General features: G+C 42.3%; 1 protein-coding gene across 1 annotated transcript in view; it reads right to left on the reverse strand.

Moving 5' to 3' along the window:
• Positions 1-1,313: 1,313 nt before the first annotated feature.
• LOC126545413 (vesicle-fusing ATPase 1-like) overlaps positions 1,314-24,307 on the reverse strand; it is a 49,240-nt gene continuing 26,246 nt past the window's right edge. The window contains exons 17-21 of the mRNA XM_050193276.2: positions 14,751-14,817; positions 14,544-14,623; positions 13,913-14,109; positions 9,126-9,177; positions 1,314-7,443 (exon numbers count right to left, since the gene is read on the reverse strand). Coding sequence (XP_050049233.1) covers positions 7,372-7,443; positions 9,126-9,177; positions 13,913-14,109; positions 14,544-14,623; positions 14,751-14,817 — 468 coding nt within the window. The 3' untranslated portion in view covers positions 1,314-7,371. The remainder of the gene's footprint in view (positions 7,444-9,125; positions 9,178-13,912; positions 14,110-14,543; positions 14,624-14,750; positions 14,818-24,307) is intronic.

The raw sequence follows: 24,307 nt of genomic DNA on the forward strand, positions 1-24,307 counted from the left end.
GCTTGGGCTGCTCTCTTTTGTTATCAAAGACTGAGATTATGGGCAGAAAAAATGGTCAGCTGGAAAGATAGATTGTAGAGGCAGTGGCCATGGGACGCTTTAAGGATGGCAATTGCATTGGCTCGCCGTCAGTTGCAGTTTCTCGGAAAGAACTTTTGTTTCTTTCCATGTGATAAGTGTTCAGTGCCTCAGTAGTCTTCAGCGTTTATGTTAACATTTGTATTGCAGCCCTGTTGAAGGTAACTCAGAGTTTTTGTTGGTTTATTAATTGCTTTTCGGGCTCACACATGTGTCTGATCCACATAAGCTCGGTGTTCATTTCATTAAATCATCAGTTGTGAGTACGGCTTTGTGTTGCCCCTTTCTTCATCTCGTGTTCCTTGCGGTAACTTCCCAAATAATGTCCTTGTGCGAGAGCTCAGTATGCTTTACTCGTACTATGCCCTATTAGTGACTGGTAATTTCCCCCGATGTGTTGGGAACATCCAACACTTTTCTGAAACCTGCTAGGCACTTGTTTGAGCTAGAACACACCTCTTATGGGTTCAGAGGGGAGATGCCCCTGGAAATATCAAAGGGCATTCGTCTAGAACTTTGTCCAAGTCATGAGAAACTCTAAATTCCATCCTGAATTGCCTGAATTGACACTTCTCTTACTAAGGCTTTGGCATCCTTGTTTATCTGTTCAGCTGTATGGCCTATGTCCACCTTGTCCAGTAGAGTATGGTTACCAGGTTTCTTGACGTTCACTCTAACCAGGCCAGTGATTACTCTCACTGAAGACAAACTGTCAGTGAAACACGAACAGGTAGCAACTTCCCAACAGTTCCTAAATCTCTTGAATAAACATCATTGGTTTGTCATTAACCCATCAAGAAAAACATAATTTTAATTAGTATCAAGGAGTGGTAAAAATACAGGACTGTAGCTGCGCAATGGTTCGACTGTTAACATTGCCTTAGCCGGCTAGTATCACACAAAATGGAAACGAATGAGATGATGCCTGTGCATAAAGCACTTGGTCATACTTTTCTTCTTCAATGAAGCCCCTCCTCAGTATACATGGGAGGCTGGTGTTAACAAAATCGTTAAATGTGTTTTTGCATACTACGAGGCTCCAACTATTTCATTCTCGTTTACACAAACGTGGGATCCCTTCTGTATCCCTCCACACTGCAGCTTGTTATATAGTACTGAATTAACCTCCCAGTGTTTTGCAGTGTGCAGATTCACAGTGACAGCATATTCTACTGAAAGGAGCACATGTCAAGCACCGGTCAAGCATCGCAGGAAGCCACTGATCAGCACACAACTTCAAGGGGTCATACCATAACTTGTTTATTGCATTTTCTTTAAGCATTACACATACAAATAAAGCGCAAGTACATTTTATATTGCAATGAATTTTGACTCAGTCAACAAAAGTAAAATATGCTGATATCAACCAACCACAAATGTGTCATTGTGGTGCCGATGGAGCCACCAGCTAAGACTATTCCATTTCTCCGCTTCATAAATTACAGCGCTGAACCTTGGCTGGAATGACGCATTAGTGACCTATATGATGTGGTCTACAATCTGCACCCAAAGTCAACATTCATTCAGCATTCATAAAACATTTAAAGAAGGAATGCAACAATTTTGTTATCACATGAAGAAGTGGAAATCAAGAGGAAGTCCATGTTTTAGTAGATACTATTCCATGTGAAAAAACAGCATTGCACATGTGCCACGTGTCACCCTTACCTTGAAGACAGAGCATGAGCTTGTTAAAATAGCCTTACAACCCGAGCGGGGAAGACTGCTCGACGATTAGCTCAGTGTAGGTATGCCCACACTTAAGGCTTACTCCTTCCTTGCAGTTTGGACAACTCGTGGACGAGCAAATTCCCCCAAAAGTTTAAAAGATGGTCTAGCAGTGTGCGGTACCAAAGAACAATTAAAAGTAAAGTCCATTCCCATATGTTATGATGAAAAATACCAAATAAACTTGCATCAAGGTTGTGTAAATAGAACATGCTGCTTATCACTAACATGAAAAAAAGAAAGAAAGAAACTATATCCACTGTGTTCTATGTTCAATTTAAGCTATCGAATCACCAACACAACCACATATACATGACATGGAAGTGCAAACTCAAATGGAGTCATCTTTAGTTAACTGTGCAGCAGAAAGGAAATCAACATGTAACCTAGCACTGCCTCAGCACAGAACCAGTTTTTCTTTGCTGCTTGATTCTTTACAGAGCTCGGCTGTGTTTTGTGACCAAATGCAATGTCATCTGGACACGCATCTGCTGGCATCAACTACTTGCCACATACAGAGGCCAGTTATCGCAGCTTCAACATACAAAGATGTCACTATTAGTATGATTAAGCAAATGAGCTCTAGGGAACTCAAGTTGCCAATTAATTGCCACATCTGATAGCTTCCTGGTAGTTGTGCCTCGTTTAGCACTTGTTCAAGGACAATTCTATTTTTAAAGATACATAGCTTTCTTTTTGAGTAACCCATGTTAGTTTCCTTTGTAAGTTATGCTACTTTCAGGTGGATGCTAAATTTTCCTTGCAGTAGCAGGATTAAAAAAAATAAAGATCAATGTTTGCTACTTAATCTTGCCAATGAGTCCTGTTAGGATGTGATGCTTTAATGTGATGAGCTACAGTTCTTGGTTGAATCAAAAATACCATGCTCACCCCAGCAAACAATGTTTTCAGTTTCTTTGGTTACCTGTAGAAATTAAAACAACGACAATGCTCATGATGGCTAATCAAATTCCAATGAGATATACAAGTCCCCCAAAAAACCAGTACATTTTTCACCAAGTAAATCTGGCACAGAAACATCCTCAGCAACATTAGATTTACTGTCAACAGTTCTTTAACAGGAGTATGCGACATACTTCTAAATGATTGCTAAAAGCAGAAACCTTATGTAGTCAACTAACACACTAAAGATTTCTTATTTGGTTTTGTTGCCTGTCAGTGATTCACAATGTGCACAAAGAAATGGTACATTTAGGCTAACATCTGTTCTGCAAGCAATCACAAGCTTGGAAGGTCAGTACACAACCTGCTACTGTAATGAAAGACCTACAAGGGCAAAGCTTTGCAGCATACTTCACATGGGAACTGATCTACAAACATTTGTTGCTGCGCACTTGGAGGCACAATGACATACAGTAAAATTTGAGAACTAGCTATGTAACTATAACAAGCTGCTATTAACGAACACTAGAACCACATGCAAATGTCCTTCCCACACTAACAAGGCTAGCATTTCAAAGCTCTATGCAACAACTTTCTACTGAAGAAAGTAGTAATAATGTATGGCTGCAGAACATGATATTCTAGCAAGAGTGAAACATTAGGCACTAGGAAAGTTTTCAAAAATTTACAATTCACACAAAGCAATTTTACCCCTGGTGCATTCAAGCAATCATGGCCACTGCAGCAGAAAAAGGAGGAAGTAAATGTCATGCATAAACATGTTTGAATTGTATGTCGTACAGAAGCTTCATTGAGAAGCAGACACATGGAGAGAAAAACTGAACTATGAACACACCAACATTAGCTTACATGTGTCAGGCTTGTCTACAAAGAGCCCAGCAGCAACATCAAGTATGAAAGTGATAATTTTACTCAGCAGCATGCACAGATTTCCTTGGCCATGGGAACGATCAATATAACTGCCGACTTGATAAATTGTGTGTCTTTACCTAACACACACAGAATCATAAATTTGTTAAACATCAGTAAACTTTTGTAAAGGACAAGGAGAAAATTTTGCACCATAACCATCAAGAGAAAAAAAAAATATTATGGTTATCCTGTGCAATTGAATCACAATGTCACGCAAATATCCAAGATAACCATATTCAACACCTATATGAACCTGCATAACTCCCAACAGCTCTTTTAACTCTATGCCTGGAATGTAGCTTGCTCTCTCCGGTTGCAGCTGCACTGCCTCACAGTACGAGCTGATGCTGACAGATGGCTCTGACGACCGGCACCATTACCTGCGTGAGCAGCGGCTGCTGCTGCCTCACTTCTCCATGGGTGTTTGGTTAACACATGTACTGTTTATGATCTTTACCAGGATCTACCTGCCCTGCGTTTCACAAGTGGCTGCAGCATGAGACACTAGTGACTGACAATAGTGAAACGGAAGAAAGCGGAAACAGCAGCATGTTTTTGGCTTATACTCCAGGCATCTTGTTAATGAGGTGCTGCAACTGTGCTCACGTAAGAGGCACATGTAAAGGTGATCTGGACATCAATTTTGTGCAATGCATAAAACAAAGGTAAAGAAACCTTTTCTATACTCGCGGACAACTTTCTGTGGCTATGAAGGGAAAACTACGGAGGCAAAGCACGAACAAGTGAGAGTGCTTCTGAAAAAGAGTCCCGCATTTTAATCCAGGTTAGTTTAGGCTGGGGAATACAAAACAAACACCTTATTAGCAACAGTTAAATAAGACAGGATCCACCCCTGATTGTAAAGGTTTTCTTATATTGTGGCTTTTCCCTTCCGTGTCGGAGGAAACGCAAAACCGTCACACATGGAAGCTGCATTCAGCGTCTGTTTTGAGCAACGAAAAGCACTGTCAAACGCTGCCGGACTACTTGGCGCCGTAACACATGTGCAGCAGCCACACGCCCGTAACTCTCCCTGCATAGTCACAGAAAGTTGTTTGCAAGTATAGAAGCAAATCAACTTTACATTTAATAAGGACTAGAGCAAGTGAAAACCAGCTTTGCTAAGACAATACAAAAGAAGGGTTGTTATACTGACATGGATACTGAAGCAGATAGTTTTAACTAATGCTGTTTTATTAGATGACAAGGCATTTTGAAGAATAGAGGACTGTCCCAAGTATTAATGCTTTAACTCCCAAAAATGAACTGTGCTAGTATGCAAGTGGTATCCAGCAATTAGTATGACCAAGGACAAATAAGAAAAAATCTGGTCCGTCTAGTGCATGTTTAAGCCTGGCAATAACAATTTAAATACAGTATTTACGGTTAATGGCACTGCTGCATCGAAGTGTTAAGGCCATTATTATGTATGAAAATTCTATCTACACCAAGGAAGCAAGAGCTTGTTAATCTGAAAGTGCATAATGCACGTAGACATTTGCTTCAGTAACCAAGAAAAAAAGAAAAGAACTGCACAAGCAACCAACACCTGGAATCAGGACTGCCAGAAAGTGCTGAATATGAAACAAGGCTACGAAGCTGGCCACGCACAGAGATTCATTTCAATTTAACTATAGCATTTATGCAATAGAACTGAGGCTTGCCTGTTCACTTATACCTTATTTCAGTTTCCATTTATGTCAATATTTTGGCTTCAGACAACTGTGATGCTTGAAGTTTCATGTGCTCGATGATAAAATATTTTGTAGAACTACTTTCATTAAATTGGGTAAGCAAGAATGGCAAACTGCACATAAAATATATTTTTTGAATAATAATAGTGCAAAAATTTGGGATGCAAATATACTTGGGAAACTGTGTGCCCTTTAAAAAAAAATAGAACATTGGAGGTAATGGCTTAAAAACCTATATGCTTAGACACACAATTATAACAAGTGGCAAAAATTCTTGCCAATATCATACCATGCTTTGGCTTTAAAATCACAAGAAATAAAGGAATGTAACCACACAGAAGTACTTATATGCCTTAAGCACACAACTAACCTTAATACTTCTGCAAAAATAACGTAACAACGAAAGAAATTAGAAATGAGAACAAGTATATAGAACTGTACTCCAGAACCATGTTCCACTCGACATAAGTAAACATGGTCAAGCACATTTATAAGGAAACTGAATATATTTAATTACTGCATATATCAAACAGCAGGGACATTCCATTGGAAAACAGATGCAAAGTTGCAGCTTTGTGGCCTTCTACAAATCTGATATGTTGGATTTTACACACCTCTATGCCACTGCAAAGTGTGCTTTCTGTCAGGGCTTCTGTTGTGCTGACACTGCTTCAAGTATCCACAATCACTTCTCATTGCAGGAGACTTGTTGAGGAGGTGCTCATTCCTCTGCAATTGGTCTATGAAGCACTTAGGTCTAACAGTATGGGCAGTAATCAAAAACTGCTTTTAACAGTGATGAGCAAAAAGTTACTTTTGCTGACTACATTTTTCGTTTCCATTTTGGTGGCAACCAGCTGCAGTAATGGGTGCACCAGATGTTCCAGCTGCTCAGAGAATATGTACAAAGCCTATGCTGTGAATTCCACGTGCACAGAACTGCCCTTCGAGTGCAGTCTTTTCATGTCTGGTGACCAAGCACTGGCTTGCTATGTGTGCCGTTCCTGTGGCACGTTGAATTGCAATGGCTTTTCAGATCTTATACCTGCACATAATGATATATATTAACTTTTCGTTACACTGTATCATTCTGCAATTTCTTGGAATTCAATATATTGGGGCTTTGCTGTAATACTTGTGAACATACCAGGAAGTGTCCCAAGGCCATCCAAAGCTATAATATCAACAGAGCAACAAACACAACAGAAAATGATGTCCAAAACAATTTTCAAATTTGCAATATAGTCGAATATTGAACAACTCTTGGATGAAGCCTTCGTGTACCTTCAGGTATGTCATCTTATGCAAGAAGTTAAAATGGAAGTCCCATGAACTCGCAGTCTGCATTAAAATAAAGCATCAAAATTATGGTCGAAAGTTGGTTTGTCAAAGCAGATTGTCTGGACTCAAGACAAAGCACACAGCAATAGGAAAACTTTTCCCTTTATCTACCTTAACACTACAAAAGAGGATAACAGTGGTGAGAAAGTGCCTATAGGCAGTGCAAGTCTTACTGCCCACTGCACCTGCCAACTTCCTAAACAAAACAAAGGGAAAAGAAAAAGGCCATCAGACGAACTGATGCCCAAAAACATTTCAAACATTCACTGCTTCAAATACATACCATAAATAACAAAGTAATGACATTTTTTCATTCAAAAACAATATCACAAGTTAACAAATGTTGAAGACCCAATAGGAAAGTGGTAGGGAATCAAACATGACAGATTCACAATATATGTAGCAGAATCATGTTTTGCATAATGAATTTATATGTATATATATATATATATATTCATTTTATTCAAATTATATTTATATATGCACGTCGACAAAGACACCAGGGTTGGTAAGTATCAAAGCAATGCTGAAAATTATGCCCATCTCAGGAGCTATGAGGTGTGAACACTGAAAAGAACAAAAATAACTGGCCACCATAGGATGAAGTCACATAGCTGGGCAAGCTGGAGAGACGAGAGCCACATGAAGGCGACAGCGCCTTGGTGTCCATCTACCATTTGGGACAGACGATCTTTTATTTCAGCTCAAGTGCTCCTTCTTCTTCAAGCTTGCAGATAAACTTGGTAACTCTGTATTGGGAAGTGGTCTGGGACCAATAGCATTTTGTCAGTGATGATTGCCCTTTTGGCTGCTTAGCTATCTATTAATGTGAAATCACAAGTGAAACTACACTCAAACATCGATGTGATGGAGACTGATATAATGAAGCAAATCTAAGATGTTTATTGCCAATATCATCATGTAACAAATGTATGCTTATAACAAAAATTGGATATACCACTTGCTTTATTTAACACTTCATGTCAAACCAAATTTCCGTTTAATGAAGTTCGCCTGTATATACATTTCTCATTTACCGGAGTGTGCATTAAAGCACACTATGGCAGGAATAGGTTACCAGTACCAGAGAGAGAGAGAGAGAGAGAGAGAGAGATTTACTGGCCAGGGAATAAAGTAAGAGCTTTTTTTCACAATGATCAGGTTTCAGTCACTGCAAATACAATACAGAATAAATGCTACAAGCATTTAATGTTTAAATAAAGAAAAAAATATAGGCACTTGAAAATAAACAGCGGCATTACATAATCAGATAGAAATTTTTTTTAGAAAGGCTACCAACAAATATGAAATTGAATATTGTATAGATAGTTCCAATATCTAAAAGTGAAATATAATGGTTACACTTAATCCGCTTGGCAAGAAAGGCTTGTTTACCTTATCTGACACATTTAATGATGTTAACTGGATGTCAGGTCTACTGAGAAGCTTGTAAATAAGAAACAACTGAAAGGTGATTGTATCTGGTGAACCATGAGAATGACCATAATGAAAAAAAGGAACAGCATGTCACCAGATACACATGGTAGAGCGTGTTTACTGAAAGGGTTAAGTGTAATACTACAGCAATGCACATAGTTTTAAAGGAACCCAAACATGATGAAGTATTGGCAAAATAATAAATTACTTTGCCTTAGTCAAGACAACAAATCTGTAGGCTGCTTAAGGTGAGGCATGTTTATGTAACCATAAGAAACTTGTGCAGAATTGAATTTCTCCATGCATTTTCTCAGGAACACACTGAAGTCTGTGCAACAACCATGGTTCTCATGCAGCAGAATCATTTGGAAGGGCCTCCACTAGAATCACTTTTTCTCCCTGTAGACTGCAACAACTGATAATGATTATGCCTGAAACCATATCCCTTTGAAACAGGACATCGATGGGCAATGCTGGATCAGGCCAAAAAGTAAACAGAGAAAGAAGAAAAAGCCAAAGAAGCTAGAATTCTTCTTGTGTGCCTTTGGCGGTACATCTGCTACAGCCACCACTCAGACCAAGGCCACCACGGCACTTGATTGCTCGACCAGTTTTCTAGCCACATTTTTGTGGTTTCTACAGCTTCCCAGCGCACAGGCCGCAGAAACCAAGTGCAATCAATCTTGAAGTCTTGAGCATGGAGTACAGCAGGATGCAAAGCCAGGACATTCAAGGATAGCATGCTTGCTGGTCTAAACAGTGTGGCACAGAGGGCAAGCTGTGTTCAGATCAGCACTGAACTTGGCCCTGTTGCTATGCCTTATAGTGTTGCTATCCCTTAAAACAAATGAATACTCAACAACTCCAAATAGTGGTTTCTCAAATCGAATAGCAAAGACTATTTGATTCGGATTCAAAATTTGCAGACCCTTAATAAACAGGCATTCCTGCAATTATAAAGAACAAGATGCTACTTATCCTTCACAAAAAGTGCAAAGATAGATTACTTACCTGACGGGCCATGTCTACATATGCCAAGAGCTTTTTCACTCCTATCCAGATCCTAATACAAAAAAAAAAAGTGCCCAATGTCAGCTACAAAAAACTGCAACCTAATAAAGCCAAACAAAATGCTATATCAAAGATTTTGCCCTTCACCGATTCACTAGTTACATCCAAAGCCCCACATCTACTTGTTCGGACCTGCTCATTTATTCAGAATATCTTGTAACATTTTCTAACATTGATATAGGCCTGTTGTGCTGCCCATGTGACACTGCAAAAATGCCAGTTCAACAGTGCCCTCCCTGCCAAGTTTATCAATTTCGGGCAGCACAGAACCCGAGCCTTGCTAATGAATGTGCGGAAACGTGGCACATCTGTTTTTCTGGGTTGTATTGCAGCAGAAATTTTGGATAATTTTGTGCACGGGAAGCTTTGTCACATGCACAGTACACTGTGAAGAAAAAAATGCTATGCCTAAGCACCAAATATGCATGCGGTGCACAACAAGTCTTAGGAACAGTTCAGCCACACAACTGCTTTCGAACACAGCTGAAGCCGCACAATGTCAAGCTGCAGTGAACTGTTGCAATGAGTGACCATTTGCTTTATGTGCACTACCTCAAAACCATGGTCTTGAACAATACTGCTATCAACAACTGATCAACCTTGTAAAAGGATGAAATCAGCAGCTAGCATTCACAACGTGACTGACCCTGTGACAAGCTCTGGTACGTGTTTATAGATGCCCCTGTTTGGTAAGCCGCAAACCAATTCCTTGAGTAAATACAGAACTCTTGACAGCGGCACTCAGTTAATTATGTGGCCGAGTCTTAGTACTTTGTGTGTTTCCAGGTGAAAAGGCTGTGTAGAGCAAGGACACACAGTCACACTTCTTCAGTGACTTTGCTATTCGTCCGCTTCTAGCAACATATATAATGAAAGTGTTATGTCACACTTTACACCACATCCACCCAATACTGCATGCAACAGCTGGCTCTTCATATACTGAGAGCCAACTTTGCTTCTCTTATAAACCCGGCAAACTGTGTTCTTGCAGAGTGCATCATTCTGCTGACTTTTTGCTTATTCAATTCTGCTACTGCAGCTTCACTAGGCCTCAGAAACTTACTTCAAGACCTGTAACTTTCTTGTTCTTAGCAGTCATGAATTTAGGAACAGCACCAATGGTGATTTCAAAGCTTTATTAGATTCCTTGCTCCTAGTTTCCACATACTTTTAGGCTATGAATGAAGATCCCTTTCGACGAGCTATGACAGTGGCAAACTTCAGCAAATGCAGATGCCTTTTGCAGTTGTTTGAATAATCAAAGAAAAGCAGAAATGAAGTAGGCAGATGAGGTCAATTCTACTTGCTGGTAACAATGTAACTCAATTAGCTGTGCTATGGTTTGTACAACCCAGCTAGTTTCATTGCTTACCACCAGGTTACACCATGGTGCATTCAAAACTCCAGCCCAATATTACGCTATTAACAGTAATAAAAATATTCTGCCTCTACAATACCTTAATGGTGCCAGTTTTCTGAAGGAGGCTAAAATAAATTTTTGGGAGTGTGAAAGCCGCATTCACTGTGTACAAAGTGATAGTACAACTGATGGGTTCAATAATGTAAAAGCTGTGTGGCCTCCCCTACCCAAACCCCTCAAAAAGAATGTCGAAATGTACTGTGCACATGGCTTAGCACTAATTACACTATTTTAGAACTGACACCTTTTCTAATTGAAAAATAAAGTGCATGCAACCAAAATCCTACACATGCTATACAGTAAGTAGACTTCCAATGTACAAAACTCAGGTAAACAAGACTTTCAAATAAATGAACAGCATATACAAGGCTGGTTGGTTTCCTTCTGTTGTAACGACAATGTATTTTGGTAAACAGAATATTTTTGTTCCACAATGAATGTCAGTGGTCATAGATTATACACTTGAATTATGCTAGCAACATTTTTTAGTTCTTTTGAATGGTCAAATTTCAGCAATACATTATTTTCAGTAAAATTAAACTTCAGTTCAACAACATAAAATTTCAGTTGTTTAAAACTTTGTTTCAGTACAGTATACATTGCAAAGGTAAATAGCATTTTCTCGACTAAATCATAATAAATGCATCCAGCAACAACAGATATATTTATGTCACAGCAAATATTTACTTTGCATACAGTGTAAATATTAATGCACAGGTTTCTAAATGCAGCTTAATTAACCAACAGATGTTAAGACCTATCCTATATAATAGAATTTGCAGTTTATTCTCTTATGTTATAACTGTTCAGACTGTGGATTTGAGCCCTAGTGCAATAATTTCTTCTCTATGTATCTTTCTAAAATATACTGTATAGAATATAACATAATTGTAAATAAGTGCATGTCAACCGCTTCTAAAGAGACTGCCATAAAACTACCAGAAAAAGTGGCTCTGAAGTGGCTCAAAATATTGTGCAGAGTCACATACAGAACTGAGGTCTGTACACAACATAATGAAGGCATGAGGATGGTGCCATAATTAAGTTAGCTGGAAGCAGTAAAGCTATAGCTCTTAAAAATGATAGGACTACTATTTCAATGACTTCTGCTCATGGAAGACTTACACTTGGCCCTTTGATGGCACTTAACAAGAACAGGTTGTTTTGTGTCCGAATTCTTACATGGGTGCTCCTGATTGCATTGTTTACGAAAAGTCAAACCTGAAAGCTGACAAGTATGGGAGAAAAAAATTGGGACAGATATGTCCCACTATCTACCTAGGTCATTTTCATCAAGGAAAGCATTACATGGCCTTGTGGCTCACTTCTACCTCCTCATGGCTGCCTGTAGAATGATCAGAAGCAGCCCGTTTACAGTAGTACACTATACAAGCCACATGTGCAAGTTTTGCATCTTTTGGTTATGTTTATCGAGCACTTTCCATCGTCATTTAGGGTTGCCCAGTACCACAACAGATGCTCCTTGGAAAGCCTGAAAGGCTGCATTTCTCATAGACTGCGTTGTTTTTTTATCATTACCAGAATTTTAAAAAATCCCACATGGCATGTAGCACAACTATACTACTTGAGCTCAATTCCTCTCAGAGAGTTACCTTATATGCAAAAAAAATCAAAATTAATATTTGACTCATTAACAAAGTTTCACTAATGAAGTTCAGAACTAATTATTTAACAAGATATATTGCAACTTATGAATTTTATGCCACATAACTTCAAATGTCATATCTACCCGGAACAAATTTTGAGAATGACGCTAGTATTGACATACATGCTCTCAAAGTTTGCAACAAAATGCATTCGCGTTCCAGCAATTTTTGAGCTTCACTGCATAAAGACATTTTGTTAAAGAAAGTAGGTGCATTTTTACCACAAGTTTGACAGCACTTATCTCAAAACTGGTGCGTTTCGAAATTCGCTCAAAGTGGATGTGCTTTGCGAGATTACTGGCTTCAATTGATATCTCGCAATAGTAATGCGCGCCTCTTCGACTAATCCAGCTCAATGAGCAGATTTGTTCTATGTGCCTCGGGCAATTTTTAAAGATTCTGTTAAATGTAAAAAAAAAAAAAAACACCAGTTATATGTGGGTGACGCTAATAAATGGACAATCTATTATTGGTAGTAGTGTGTATGGCAAATTGAGATGCCTAACCTCACCAAAATCAAAGGACCACAGCTGTCATAAATACAAGTGACAGTGGTCATAGGAGAGCAGCTGCTATGTGGATGTCACTCAAAACCTTGCTTCTCTTGTAAATACAGTTTTGTCTCTCTTCTAGGTGCATAGCATCTTTCATTTACCAGTGCAACAGTGGTTCCCGTCTCATCACCATCACAACTTTTGATGCAGCCACCTCTACTGTCACAGCTTGCACAGGTGGTGGTAGCCAGCATTACTGTTGCGATCAACATGTCGCAGTGACTGTCACCACTTCACCATTTTTGAGCTCAAGTCATTACTGACATTAACAATCCAGACATATAAAGGCAGCAGCCATCACTTCACTGTCTTTAGTTGGCACGAAAGAGCGGCTACCATGTTTATTTGGATACATAGGTACTTTATACAAGCGGCAAACTTTGAGAAGCAGAGTTTGATGAACAGCACACTGTTTTTAGATCGCAGTTACTTTTTCAGAGACAATACATTTTTTCTTCAATTCATTTCTGCCCAAGACAGCATCCAAATGGAACCACCTCCCAGCCTCGGTCACCAGCAATCCGGTTCATTCATCCTTTCAGATTGCTATATCTAACATTGTAGAAAGATTCACCACTCCTCTCTGTAATGCCATCAGGCATTGAGAGTATTTTAAATAAATAAATGAATAAATAAATAAATACTGTTGCCGATTTCAACTGGTTAAGGAACTTGTCTGAATAAACTTCCACAAGTACCCCACTGGTGTCCTTTCACCATCATTAGACATTCAACCGTAGTGTTGGAGACCAAACAGTGACACTATTTCATGAACAAAATTTATTTTTTGCAAAACTTGATGCAAAATTCATAACACCTTAGAACGAGATGAAAATTCGGGAGAGTTGGCTGGGATAATTATGACACAGTGAAGTTGCCCTGAAAAGTGGGATCAATATGCCCTACTTTCCATATCAAAGGGCTGTATAGTCCACTGTGTTTAATGCCAAATTATAGTCGCCCTAACCAATTTCAGAACAACAGATCAGAAACTACCAAGGCAGAGGAATGCCCCACATGGACGCCACAGGTCCAATCAACAACCTCCTAGTGCTGCAAAGGAAGGAAGGAAGAAGCACCACTAGCCTGCGGCCTTCCAAATGCTTGGCAATCTGATCCATCTCAGCCTTGGTGAAGCAGTCAACATCCTCAAGTACAGCCAGGACATGCTGGGGCAAGGACAGATTTGGCACCCGCAGAACAGCTGTGAAGGCAGGGCTCAGACCCATCTCATCCAGCACTCCCTTCAGGCTGCTCGTGCATAGCACGAGCAGCTTGCGGCCCTGCAATGGGACAGCGCACATGTGCTTTCAATACCTTTTCTGTACAATGCATGTCAATCTCTTGGGATAGTGCATAATAGGGTTCTGTGTTCAGATTAAAAACTATGCACTTCAAGTCCTTCAATGCAGTTTATTTACCTAGCGCAGACATCATACTGAGTTCAGTGAAAACTCCACATCCACATCTTAAAGCAAGTGCAAAACAATCCGAACATCACAGTATGTGCCAACTTTCGCAGTAGAGAGTTATTTAACATATAATTATTTACAGTTTAACATATGCTACACTGAAACCTAGAGCACAAGGACGTCCACCGTTACATACTAACATCCAAGAGCATTCACTTTAGGAACAGAGCTCTTGCCAGTACCAGATGAAGCAAGCTCTTTAACATAACATCTACATAAACAGCTATGAATGCAGCAAATAATACCTTTGGAGGATCCTTCTGTAGAAGCACCAGAAGAGCTTGCAGCACCAGGTTTGAATACCTCGGTCCAATGGGACCATAGTCTGTCAATGCAAATTTGCCACCAAGGGCAATAAGTTTAGGGTTTAATAATATGGTACATATTATTGTAACTCCCTAGCCAAGCAAAAATGATCATGCCTCTTCAAGACAGCATTTCCAATAGCTTACCCAATAAGCGTTCAATGTTGTCTACCAATATGCAGCTTTGCTGAGACTTGTAGGCATCATCGAACACCTGCAAAATAAATTTTCACCTTGTCAACAGATGAGAAGCCTAATAGTACAAGCATTCTGGTGATGTGTCATTCTATTTCAACTCCTTTTCTCAACCTTGAAGACCTAAAGAACCACGAGTTTTATGGTTTGAAGACATTACAGGGTGTAAAAATTTAGTTATAATGGTGCTTTTTACATTTCACTAGCATCAACATGCAAGAGCCCCCTCTTCGTGACTATCATACATGCAGCTATTCTGGAAAATACTGAGAACAGACCAGGGACGACTTGCATGAATGTTCATTAATGAAATAATCGCAGTTTTAATATATTAAGTGCTCCCTAGATCACTTCCACTTTGCACCAAGCTGACAGTTTATTAAATATACTGGTAGGAAAATTTCACTTTAAAGGGTGCCTTTGATGCAGAATATTGCTAAACTCGTGTGACATACTTCTCGGAACAGATCAGCAATTTCACAGTCTGAAAATTAAGAAGCAGAACACATTAGGCAGTAAAGAAACATTTTTGCAAAATTTAGATTTTCTCTTTTAGCAACAGGTGTCAGAAACACTGTGCTTAACAATGTCATGCATCATTGCAACCTTTTTTGATTAGTGAAGCATTAGGGCTCTTACAAGGCTAGGGACGCTGGGGAAAAGCTGGCCCGTAAATTGCCGCAAACTGTTTATTATCAATACTTCAAAGGTCCCATAGAGTGGGGCTTTACATGGGGGGTGGGTAATACAGTTCAGGACAATAATCATTCAATGGCAGCCTTGAAGAGTACGGGATTGCTGTGCATGATGATGTTCACATGCAGACCGTTCAAGTTCTTGTTTTGTGTGAAAAAGAAAACAAGATGTGCCATTGTGCAAGCATGTGGTGGGTACCTAGTTTTCTCATAAGAGATACGGTGCGACGCCCAATAAGTTTGTCTCATTGCATCTCTGTGCCTCGGCATCAGTTTGCCACGCTCACAACAACTGGAAGGTGTCCTTTCGATGCTCAAAGACGCTGGGATGATTTTGTACACGATCTTATCCACCATGAAATATAATAAGGAGCCAAAAAGCTTTTCCATGCAGCACAGTCATGGGGTGGCTGAATGTAAACAGAGCGGTCACAGGCAAGATGCAGGGTATCCATGTCCAGTTCCAGCCCAGTTACATGATACAGTTAAACCTTGATATAACGAACTTCAATATAACAAAGTACTTAACTTTGCATAACCTCTTGTCCATAGAACCTCAATATAACAGAGTGCGTTTGCATGCAATTTCAATACAACGAAATTTCACTGACGCCACAAAAGAATGCTGAAACAATAAATGGAAACTTCGGCCGATGCAGATGGTCAGACGATTTAATTACAAGCGGCTGCTTGCAAAAGCACCTCTCAAATGCTACTCAACAAGAGCAATGGCTAAAGGGGCGCCGCATCGTGTTCCGTATAAAGTGTGATAAGATCCTATAGCACCCTGCGAACTGTGTGTCTTAAGTACGAGTGAAAGTGTGCGAGGCTAAAACAATAAAGATGGTGAATTCAGGAGTGCCGCCTTCCCGAGCGAGCAAAGGGAAAGAGGGGCAGGGGAGTGAGCTCGCAGTAACGCGATCAAACGCGCACTAGTGGAGGTAAGTTGGCATGTGTCTTGATTTCTGGCGCGCGTCCCTAACACACCAAAAAATGCAACCCAGGCAAAAAGTTTCGCTGCAGGAATGCGCTACCTTTATTCAGCGATCTTTGGATTACTTAAAGTAATCAGAGATGCTGGTTTGCCGCATCCTGTATTTCGAGGCTTCAAGGGTCATGTTTTCTAGTTGGCCAACTACATGCAGCATTTGACAATTTCCTCTGTGGCACTCAACAAAACTGCGGATAACGTTCAGCGATCCGATAACTTCCCCGAGAGCGGGTGCTCGGGAGGGCTCGTCAGCGTCGTCATCGTCGCTGTTATCGCACATGGCCGCACCAGCGGCAGCTTCACTCTCCAAGTTTGTTGATCATTTTCAAAGTTCAGATACTTGGCAAAGCAGACTGCACCGGATTCGCTATCCTCTGCATAGAGAGCATTGATGCGGTCACAATACTCGGCTCCTTCTTCATCAAGTGCACATGAATAGTCAGCATCAGCATCGACAGTGCTTTCCTTCGAGAAGCCAGCATGTTCAAAACACCGCATGATCAAAGTGGGTTCCACTTGCTTCCATGCATACACAATAAGACAGATGACCCCGAGGAGGTCAATGGAATACTCCTTGCTGTTGTCGTAGCAAAGGGGCATGTGCTTGAGCAGGTGGTGGCGGTAAATCTTCCTGGTGTAGTGAATGACGCCTTGGTCCATTGGCTGCGAGATCGACGTGGTGTTCGGAGGAAGAAATACCATCCTGATAGCTTTCAGGTGTGGGATGTCACCATGCGCCGGGCAATTAACAATGAAGAGTACATTCCTGCCTGTGGCCGCGAACTTGCAGTCAAGCTGCCGAACGTAATCTTCAAATATTGCACCCGTGACCCAGGCTTTCTTGTTGTGCCAGCAGATAAGCTCATCCCTTGACGGCAGCTGTGCATATCTAAAGCAGCAAGGCTCCCCACTCCTTCCAGCTATGAGTAGTGGCAGCTTGTGTTTACCGCACATGTTTGTGCCGAACAGAGTGGTAATTCTTTCCTTGCCCTGCTTTCGACCCTCGACTGCGGTGTCCTTCACTGCGAATGTTTTTGTGGGCAGCATCTTGTAAAAAAGGGCTGCCTCTTCAAGGTTGTACACATCATCTGCACTGTACTCGCTAAGCAACGGAGCCAACGTGTGTTTCTTCCAGCCGTCGACGACACTCTTGTTTGCGCTACCGCTTTCGCCACGGACGGCTACAAAGGTCAAATTATTGCGCTCTTTAAAACGGCTGAACCATCCATTGCTACACTTGAACTCTTCGTGCCCAAGTTGTAGAGCCAAATTGTTGGCCTTCTTCTTGGCAGTATAGTTCCACTGACAGAAAGGTGGGCTGCATTTGCTTTCTGCAGCCAGCAAAGTAAAGCTGATTCCACATATTGGTACGTGGGAGCCCGTACTCGCGATCGCTTCGAAGGATATGTCTTGCTGTAGGCCTCCAGTACCTTCGACTTGTTTTTCAATATTGTGGACAATGCCGAGAGGGGCATGCTGTGCCTTTCAGCCAACTCGGTCTTGGAACACGTGTTCTTACCTGCTTTTTGGATCAAGCAGAACTTATGCTGCAGCATTAAAGTCTTATACTTTGGCATCTTCGCTCACTAGCACTTCTGCACAGTTAAGAAAAAAAAAAAAAAGAACACCACGCTAGCTGCAACACCCTTAACCACCGCACACAATATGTCTTGCTGTAGGCCTCCAGTACCTTCGACTTGTTTTTCAATATTGTGGACAATGTCGAGAGGGGCATGCTGTGCCTTTCAGCCAACTCGGTCTTGGAACACGTGTCATTTTGCCATCAGGACAGCGTTTGTCCTGCAGACCGGCGTTGCGTGCAGACCGGCGTTGCGTGCACACACGTCGCCGCGGGCGCGGAGAGAGAATGGGCAAACGGCAGCCAGTGGCAACAGCCGTTGCGACTGCGAGGAGCGTGCGGAGTGGGGGACGAGAGCACGTGACAAAAACCAGAATGCCCGCTGCGTTGCAGTGAAGCATGTCTTCTCTGCAGGAGCGCATTTCGGCGGTGCGCGGGGCGTACCGTGGACTGATTTTTGTGCTAGCAGTACTATAGGTCAGGCACTTCGTCTATAAATAATCGTGATTGCTATGTGACGTCGCCTCGCGGTTCCGAATGGCTGTCGTTTCGTCGGGTTTGCGGTGAAATGGAGATTGGGAATTGCCACATAGAACCCCAAATCTTCTAATTAACTGGGTTGGCCTAGGCCACCGGTTCGAATTATCTGGTCAAATTTACATTGGAAAATACGGGACCGCAGAAAACCATCGAATTATCTGGAATTTCGAATTAACGAGGTTTTACTGTAATCTGCCACATGTGCAAAGAGTGGGCATGCTGAGACGGCGTGGCACCATGTAAGCCGTCTTCCAGAGCGTTTAGTATTGGAGGTTGCATAATCTAGTTTCAGTGACCCGTTGGAGTGAGAGGCAGACGATTCATTCGCCCCGCGCTGCTGGCGCTTTTCCTGATAGCGCCGTTCCAGTGCGGGCGACACTGTCAGCCATGGGGGCGGAGTGCACGCAAAAGTGTGGCTGGCGTCGCTTAATTCGTACCGCTAAGAAGATATCGTTGGCATACGTGGCATGAAGACATTAATCGTCGCCGACTCCCAAATGGATCAAAAAGAATTGTTTTCTCATTGAAATTTGCTTTTTTCTAACCCTTTTTGTGTAAAAAAAATCGATCGGTGACTGTACTTATCTGCACAAAAGATCGAATTTTAATACAGTGCAATCCACTTATAGTGACACCACATATAACGATATGTCGGTTATAACGATGGGTCAAGGTAATAGTGTCATATTATGCATTAGGCCTATGGGGGAAAGAACCATATATGACGATATTTTATTCACCGCATATCAGATATAACGATCAAAATTTTGCCATCAGGACAGCGTTTGTCCTGCAGAATAATCCTGACATTTGTGTTGCTTGGTTTCCCCGAAATGAACTATGCCGAGACGGAGCGATGTTCACCTATGTGGTTTCGTATCTGTCGCCATCACTGCACAGCGCATCCCACCCCACCAGCATGCCTACACACGGGAGAGCATTGTGAGTTGGTGCAGCGCACCACAAGATGGCGCCAGCTGCTTTACATTTTTATGCCTCGCGCATTGCCCACAATCACAACGAAAGAGAGAGAGAGAAAACAAGAAAAAAAAAAGGTGAAAAGCAAAGCGGCGCAGTGGCACCCGTCCCCAAAATCAGTAGCTTCACAGCTGAAGCCAGAGAAGCAGTGGACAGCCCAGTTCGAAGATGGTGCTGACAGAGCGCAAAGCTGCGATGCTTGACATGCAGATGCAAATTTTGCAGGATTTTCGACACGGCTTCAAGGTGAGCGCCCTTGTGAAGAAATATGAGCTCGCTCAGTCGACAATATTTATAATTCTGAAAACTGGGAACACCGCGACTGTAAAGGCAGGAAGTATTAGTTGCCATGCCCACCAGTGAAAAAGGGTTAGGGACCCTTTGTACGTGGATGTGGAAGGGTCACTTTACCAGTGGTTTATCACAACCTGTGCGCATAATGTGCTAATCAGTGGGCCAATACTTGCTGCCAAAGCAAAAAACTTCGCTTTTCTTCTGGGACGGCCAAATTTTGAACCCAGAGGAGGCTGGATTCAGAGTTTTAAAGAGCGACATGGCATCATTTATAAAAGCGTGGTAGGGGAAGCGGCGTCCTTGGATATGCAGGCGAAGCAGCAGTGGCTACTGACAAAGCTGCTCGGTGTACTGGAGCGTACACGAACAAGGATATTTACAACTGTGACGACACTGCTCTTCTTTTAAATGTTGCCGTCGAAAATGCATGTTTTTAAAGGAGATACATGCCCTGGCAGGAAGCACTCTAAACTTAGGGCGACTCTGTGTTGCGGTGCGTTAGCATGGACGGGAGCCATCGCCTCAAGCCTTTCATTATCAGGCGATCCAAGACGCCAGCATGCTTCAAGAATCAGCACATCCCCGTCCGCTATTGCAGCAATAAGAAGGCGTGGATGACCCGCGACTTGTTTGAGGAGTGGCTGCTAGAGTTGGACAGCATAATTGAAAGTCAAGGAAGAAGAGTAGTGTTGCTACTGGACAACTGTAGTGCACACAGCGTTAACCCAAGCTGACATCGGTCGAATTGATGTTTCTGCCTCCCAACACTACGGCAGGCCTGCAGCCGTTGGACACCGGTGTGACATCCAACTTTAAAGCCTTATATCGGCGGCGCATGCTGGAGTGGCTAATCTTAGTCACTGATCGCACAGCTACCTGGCACGTTGGGCTATGAAGATGATGCAAACTGACAAAAGGCTGATTTTCACTGACGTGAAAATCAGCCTTTTGAAGGCCGTGCACTGCATCTATGGTGCGTGGTATGAGGTGAAGCAGTCCACCATAGAAAACTGCTTCAAAAAGGCAGGCTTTGTGCACCGGGACCCCCCCCCTACTTTTAGTGAGACCAACACAGTGGATGCCGCCGACTTAACCGAGCTCTGGGAGCATGTCACTACTGGTTACACAGGTGGTGCGTCGATGGAGGAGTTCTCGACTGCAGACAGTGCTCCCTTGTTCTGCGATGAGATCACAAACGAGTCGATCGCCGGAGGTGTGCTCTCACAGCAAACGGCAATGTTGTGTGACAGTGGCGATGGTAGCAGCAACAGTGACAACGAGATTCACAGTGGCTCCTTGACTCCGACCTCGATGTCCCCACAAAGTGCATTGTTGTCGATTGACTCCTTGGGTGCTATAACGTAAAGCTATTCCAAACTTTTCTATTCCAACTCTGCAATCAGCCCTCCGTGATTGGCCAAAAACTTTTTTCCACCACCTCCACTTCGCCTGTCTGTCACGTGACGTCACGAAAACCGCGATAGCTCCCCATATGATACGACGTGTACACACTGATTATGCATGACTGGACAGAAATTGCAAATGGAGTCGGACATTCTCAAATACGAATAAAAAGGAGATACATACAGAAGCAAATATTTTCGAATATGAGCTATTTCTATCAACTCATAGCAAGCTCAGCAGTGGTATGAGGCCCGAACTTTGTCACAATTGAGATTCTCTCTCAACAGCTCGTAAGTCAACCTCAACTGTCCTGACATACTCTCAGCCCGCGCACAGCACCTCAGTGTTGTGTCTCACTGCACTAAAGAGTTCATTTTGGTTTGGATGAGGGACACCTGAATCTTGGCATCAGCCAACACTTTGTTTTTTGAGCTCAAGCTCCTTCAAAACAGCGGCAGCACGCTTCCTTTCCCGTTCATTCCTCAATGCGTAGGTCCTTTCTGTTCTTGTCCTCCTTCCGCCACTCGTTCGTCCCACGGACCATTTGAAGCATCTTTTTAGTTGCACAATCCACGTCCGATTTTTCAAATTCCTTAGGGGGCGCGAAAACATCCGAAAATTCGGCCAGTTGGAAAAAATGAATGCATGTAATTTACTGTCCTTTAAGGGCTCAAACCGCCACAGGCACATTTGAAAACACTCTGAAGGCCTGTCGGTACATGTATTAGGCATATCGGTGCTCGTACTGTAACAGGAAATACCGCGTGCACGCGTGTATAATTAAGGTATACATACTGTGTCACGTGGCAATAGCCCCTTCCCACGCTTGTTATGCTTCACTGCAATACTTTTGCGTATGCTTCACCAAGTAACATTTCTTTATAAAGGCGAAGCTGACTTTCGAGAACCGGCCTTATACAATGCACCGTGCTTTCCAAGCTTCTAAGCCAATCGCGAGGATCACAAAGGCGGAGTCCATGCCATTGCTGACACCAGTGAATTTTTTCAATAAAAAACATGGCACCCAACGGCAAGAAGCTTCATAGCGAATGTCGAAGCAGCTAGGCCTAGCGTTGCCGCAGTGGTGGCTACGGCTGCCAGCGGATTTGCGCACGAGAGCGCCGGTTCAAGGCGGCGAGATAATCAAAATGACAGCAGTGGTGGCTTTGATTAATGCCCTTTCAGACCTGTGGTCACGGCAAAACGTTCGGAAAATCGGACAGCGAAGAGTTCTTGAGTCAGAAATTTCAGACGTTCTGATACATTGACTCTAAGGGGTACGTGGTGGTGCCGCGAAGCCGTCCAAATTATCGGGAATCTGGCAAGTCAGTCGTTCACTGTACACTGGCAACTCCTCCGGCCGACGACAGGATGTCAAAGACGATTCATTAAGATTCCTGTCTGTCACTCGAGCCAGCATTACCGCGACTTTCGACCCTTTCAATAAAATTACAGCTAATTTTCTCTGATAAAGGCACAAATTCCCTGATTTTTCCCCGAGTTTTTCCAGACTACTGAAAATCCCCGAGAATCCCTGAGAATTCTCGGTTTTCCCGGTTGGTAGACACCCTGTAAATATAAAGCTTTGTTTTTCACAGCCTGCTTTCCACAACATCTATTCTTTAGTGCAAGTGGCAAATTCGGCTTCGGAGCTACAAAGGTACGTTCGGCGACTTTTCTTTTTTTTTACGGCAGTCCAGATATAGCGATCATTGGTTATAACGATCATATTTTTCGTATTTCTTGATATCGTTATAAGTGGACTGCACTGTAGAACGAAATTTTGCTATAACGAAGCAAATTGCTGGTTCTACCGACTTCGTTAGATCTAGGTTTAACTGCAATTATGCTGGTGTGTTGTGAACTGCGAGGTCAAAAAGTGCAGTGGTGCATGCATCTGTGTGTTGCACTGGCGTGGTGGGGATGTGAAAGGTGAAAGGTGTTTGAGGTGAAAATCTTTGACAAAATGGTGCAGTCAGCTCCTGACTAGAAGCTTACCATTATCATTGAAAAGGAAGGTGTACAATCACTGCATTTTACCAGTGCTGACATATGGGGCAGAGACTTGGAGACTGGCAAAGAAGTTTGAGAACAAGTTAAGGACCGTGCAAAGGGCGCTGGAATGAAGACTGCTAGGCATAACATTAAGAGATAGAAAGAGAGCGGTTTGGATCAGAGAGCAAACGGGTATAGCCGATATTCTAATTGACATTAAGAGAAAAAAATGGAGCTGGGCAGGTCATGTAATGCACCAGTTAGCTAACCGTTGGACCATTAGGGTTACAGAATGGGTACCAAGAGAAGGGAAACGCAGTCAAGGATGGCAGAAGACTAGGTGGAGCGATGAAATTAGGAAATTTGCGGGTACAAGTTGGAATCGGTTGGTGCAGGACAGGGGTAATTGGAGATCGCAGGGAGAGGCCTTCGTCCTGCAGTGGACATAAAACAGGCTGCTGCTGATGATGATGACAAGCCTACTTGTGCTCATAGGGAAAGCTGTCGATTGCATGCAAGTGTCTGCTTCGACGGTGTAGTTAGCAGGTGATGGAGTTGTTCAATATGCGCTGGCCTGTGGCATGCTAACATACTAGCATTCATGTTTAACTGGCAGCCTGCGTCTACACGCTCTGCCTGTACAAGAAATAGAAGTGCGCCAATTGTTGACTAAAGCATAGTGTGATGTGCCGAGTGTTGATGTGCTGGCGCTCAATCTCAATAACTCGTCTTACTGAAACTATCATTTGCATGTTAGCATGGCGCACATAAGTATATCTGTGTAGTTTATGGCATAAGTGCTGTATGTCGGAATCTTGGAATGCTTTTTCAGGACCCATCCACTTTACTGTTTATGTTCGCAATGTTTTGCGTAAGGAAAGTGTCTATGCACAATTATAGCATTATACACTACTACAAATAAAAAAATTATTCACCACATTTCCGTATAACTTTTGCTTAGAAATAAAGGTGGCATAGTGAGGATCACACACTATGTTGCTTGAATGGGAGTGCATGGTATACATCACTCTTC

The sequence above is a fragment of the Dermacentor andersoni genome, chromosome 1, assembly GCF_023375885.2.
Source record: "Dermacentor andersoni chromosome 1, qqDerAnde1_hic_scaffold, whole genome shotgun sequence".
NCBI classification, from domain to species: domain Eukaryota; kingdom Metazoa; phylum Arthropoda; class Arachnida; order Ixodida; family Ixodidae; genus Dermacentor; species Dermacentor andersoni.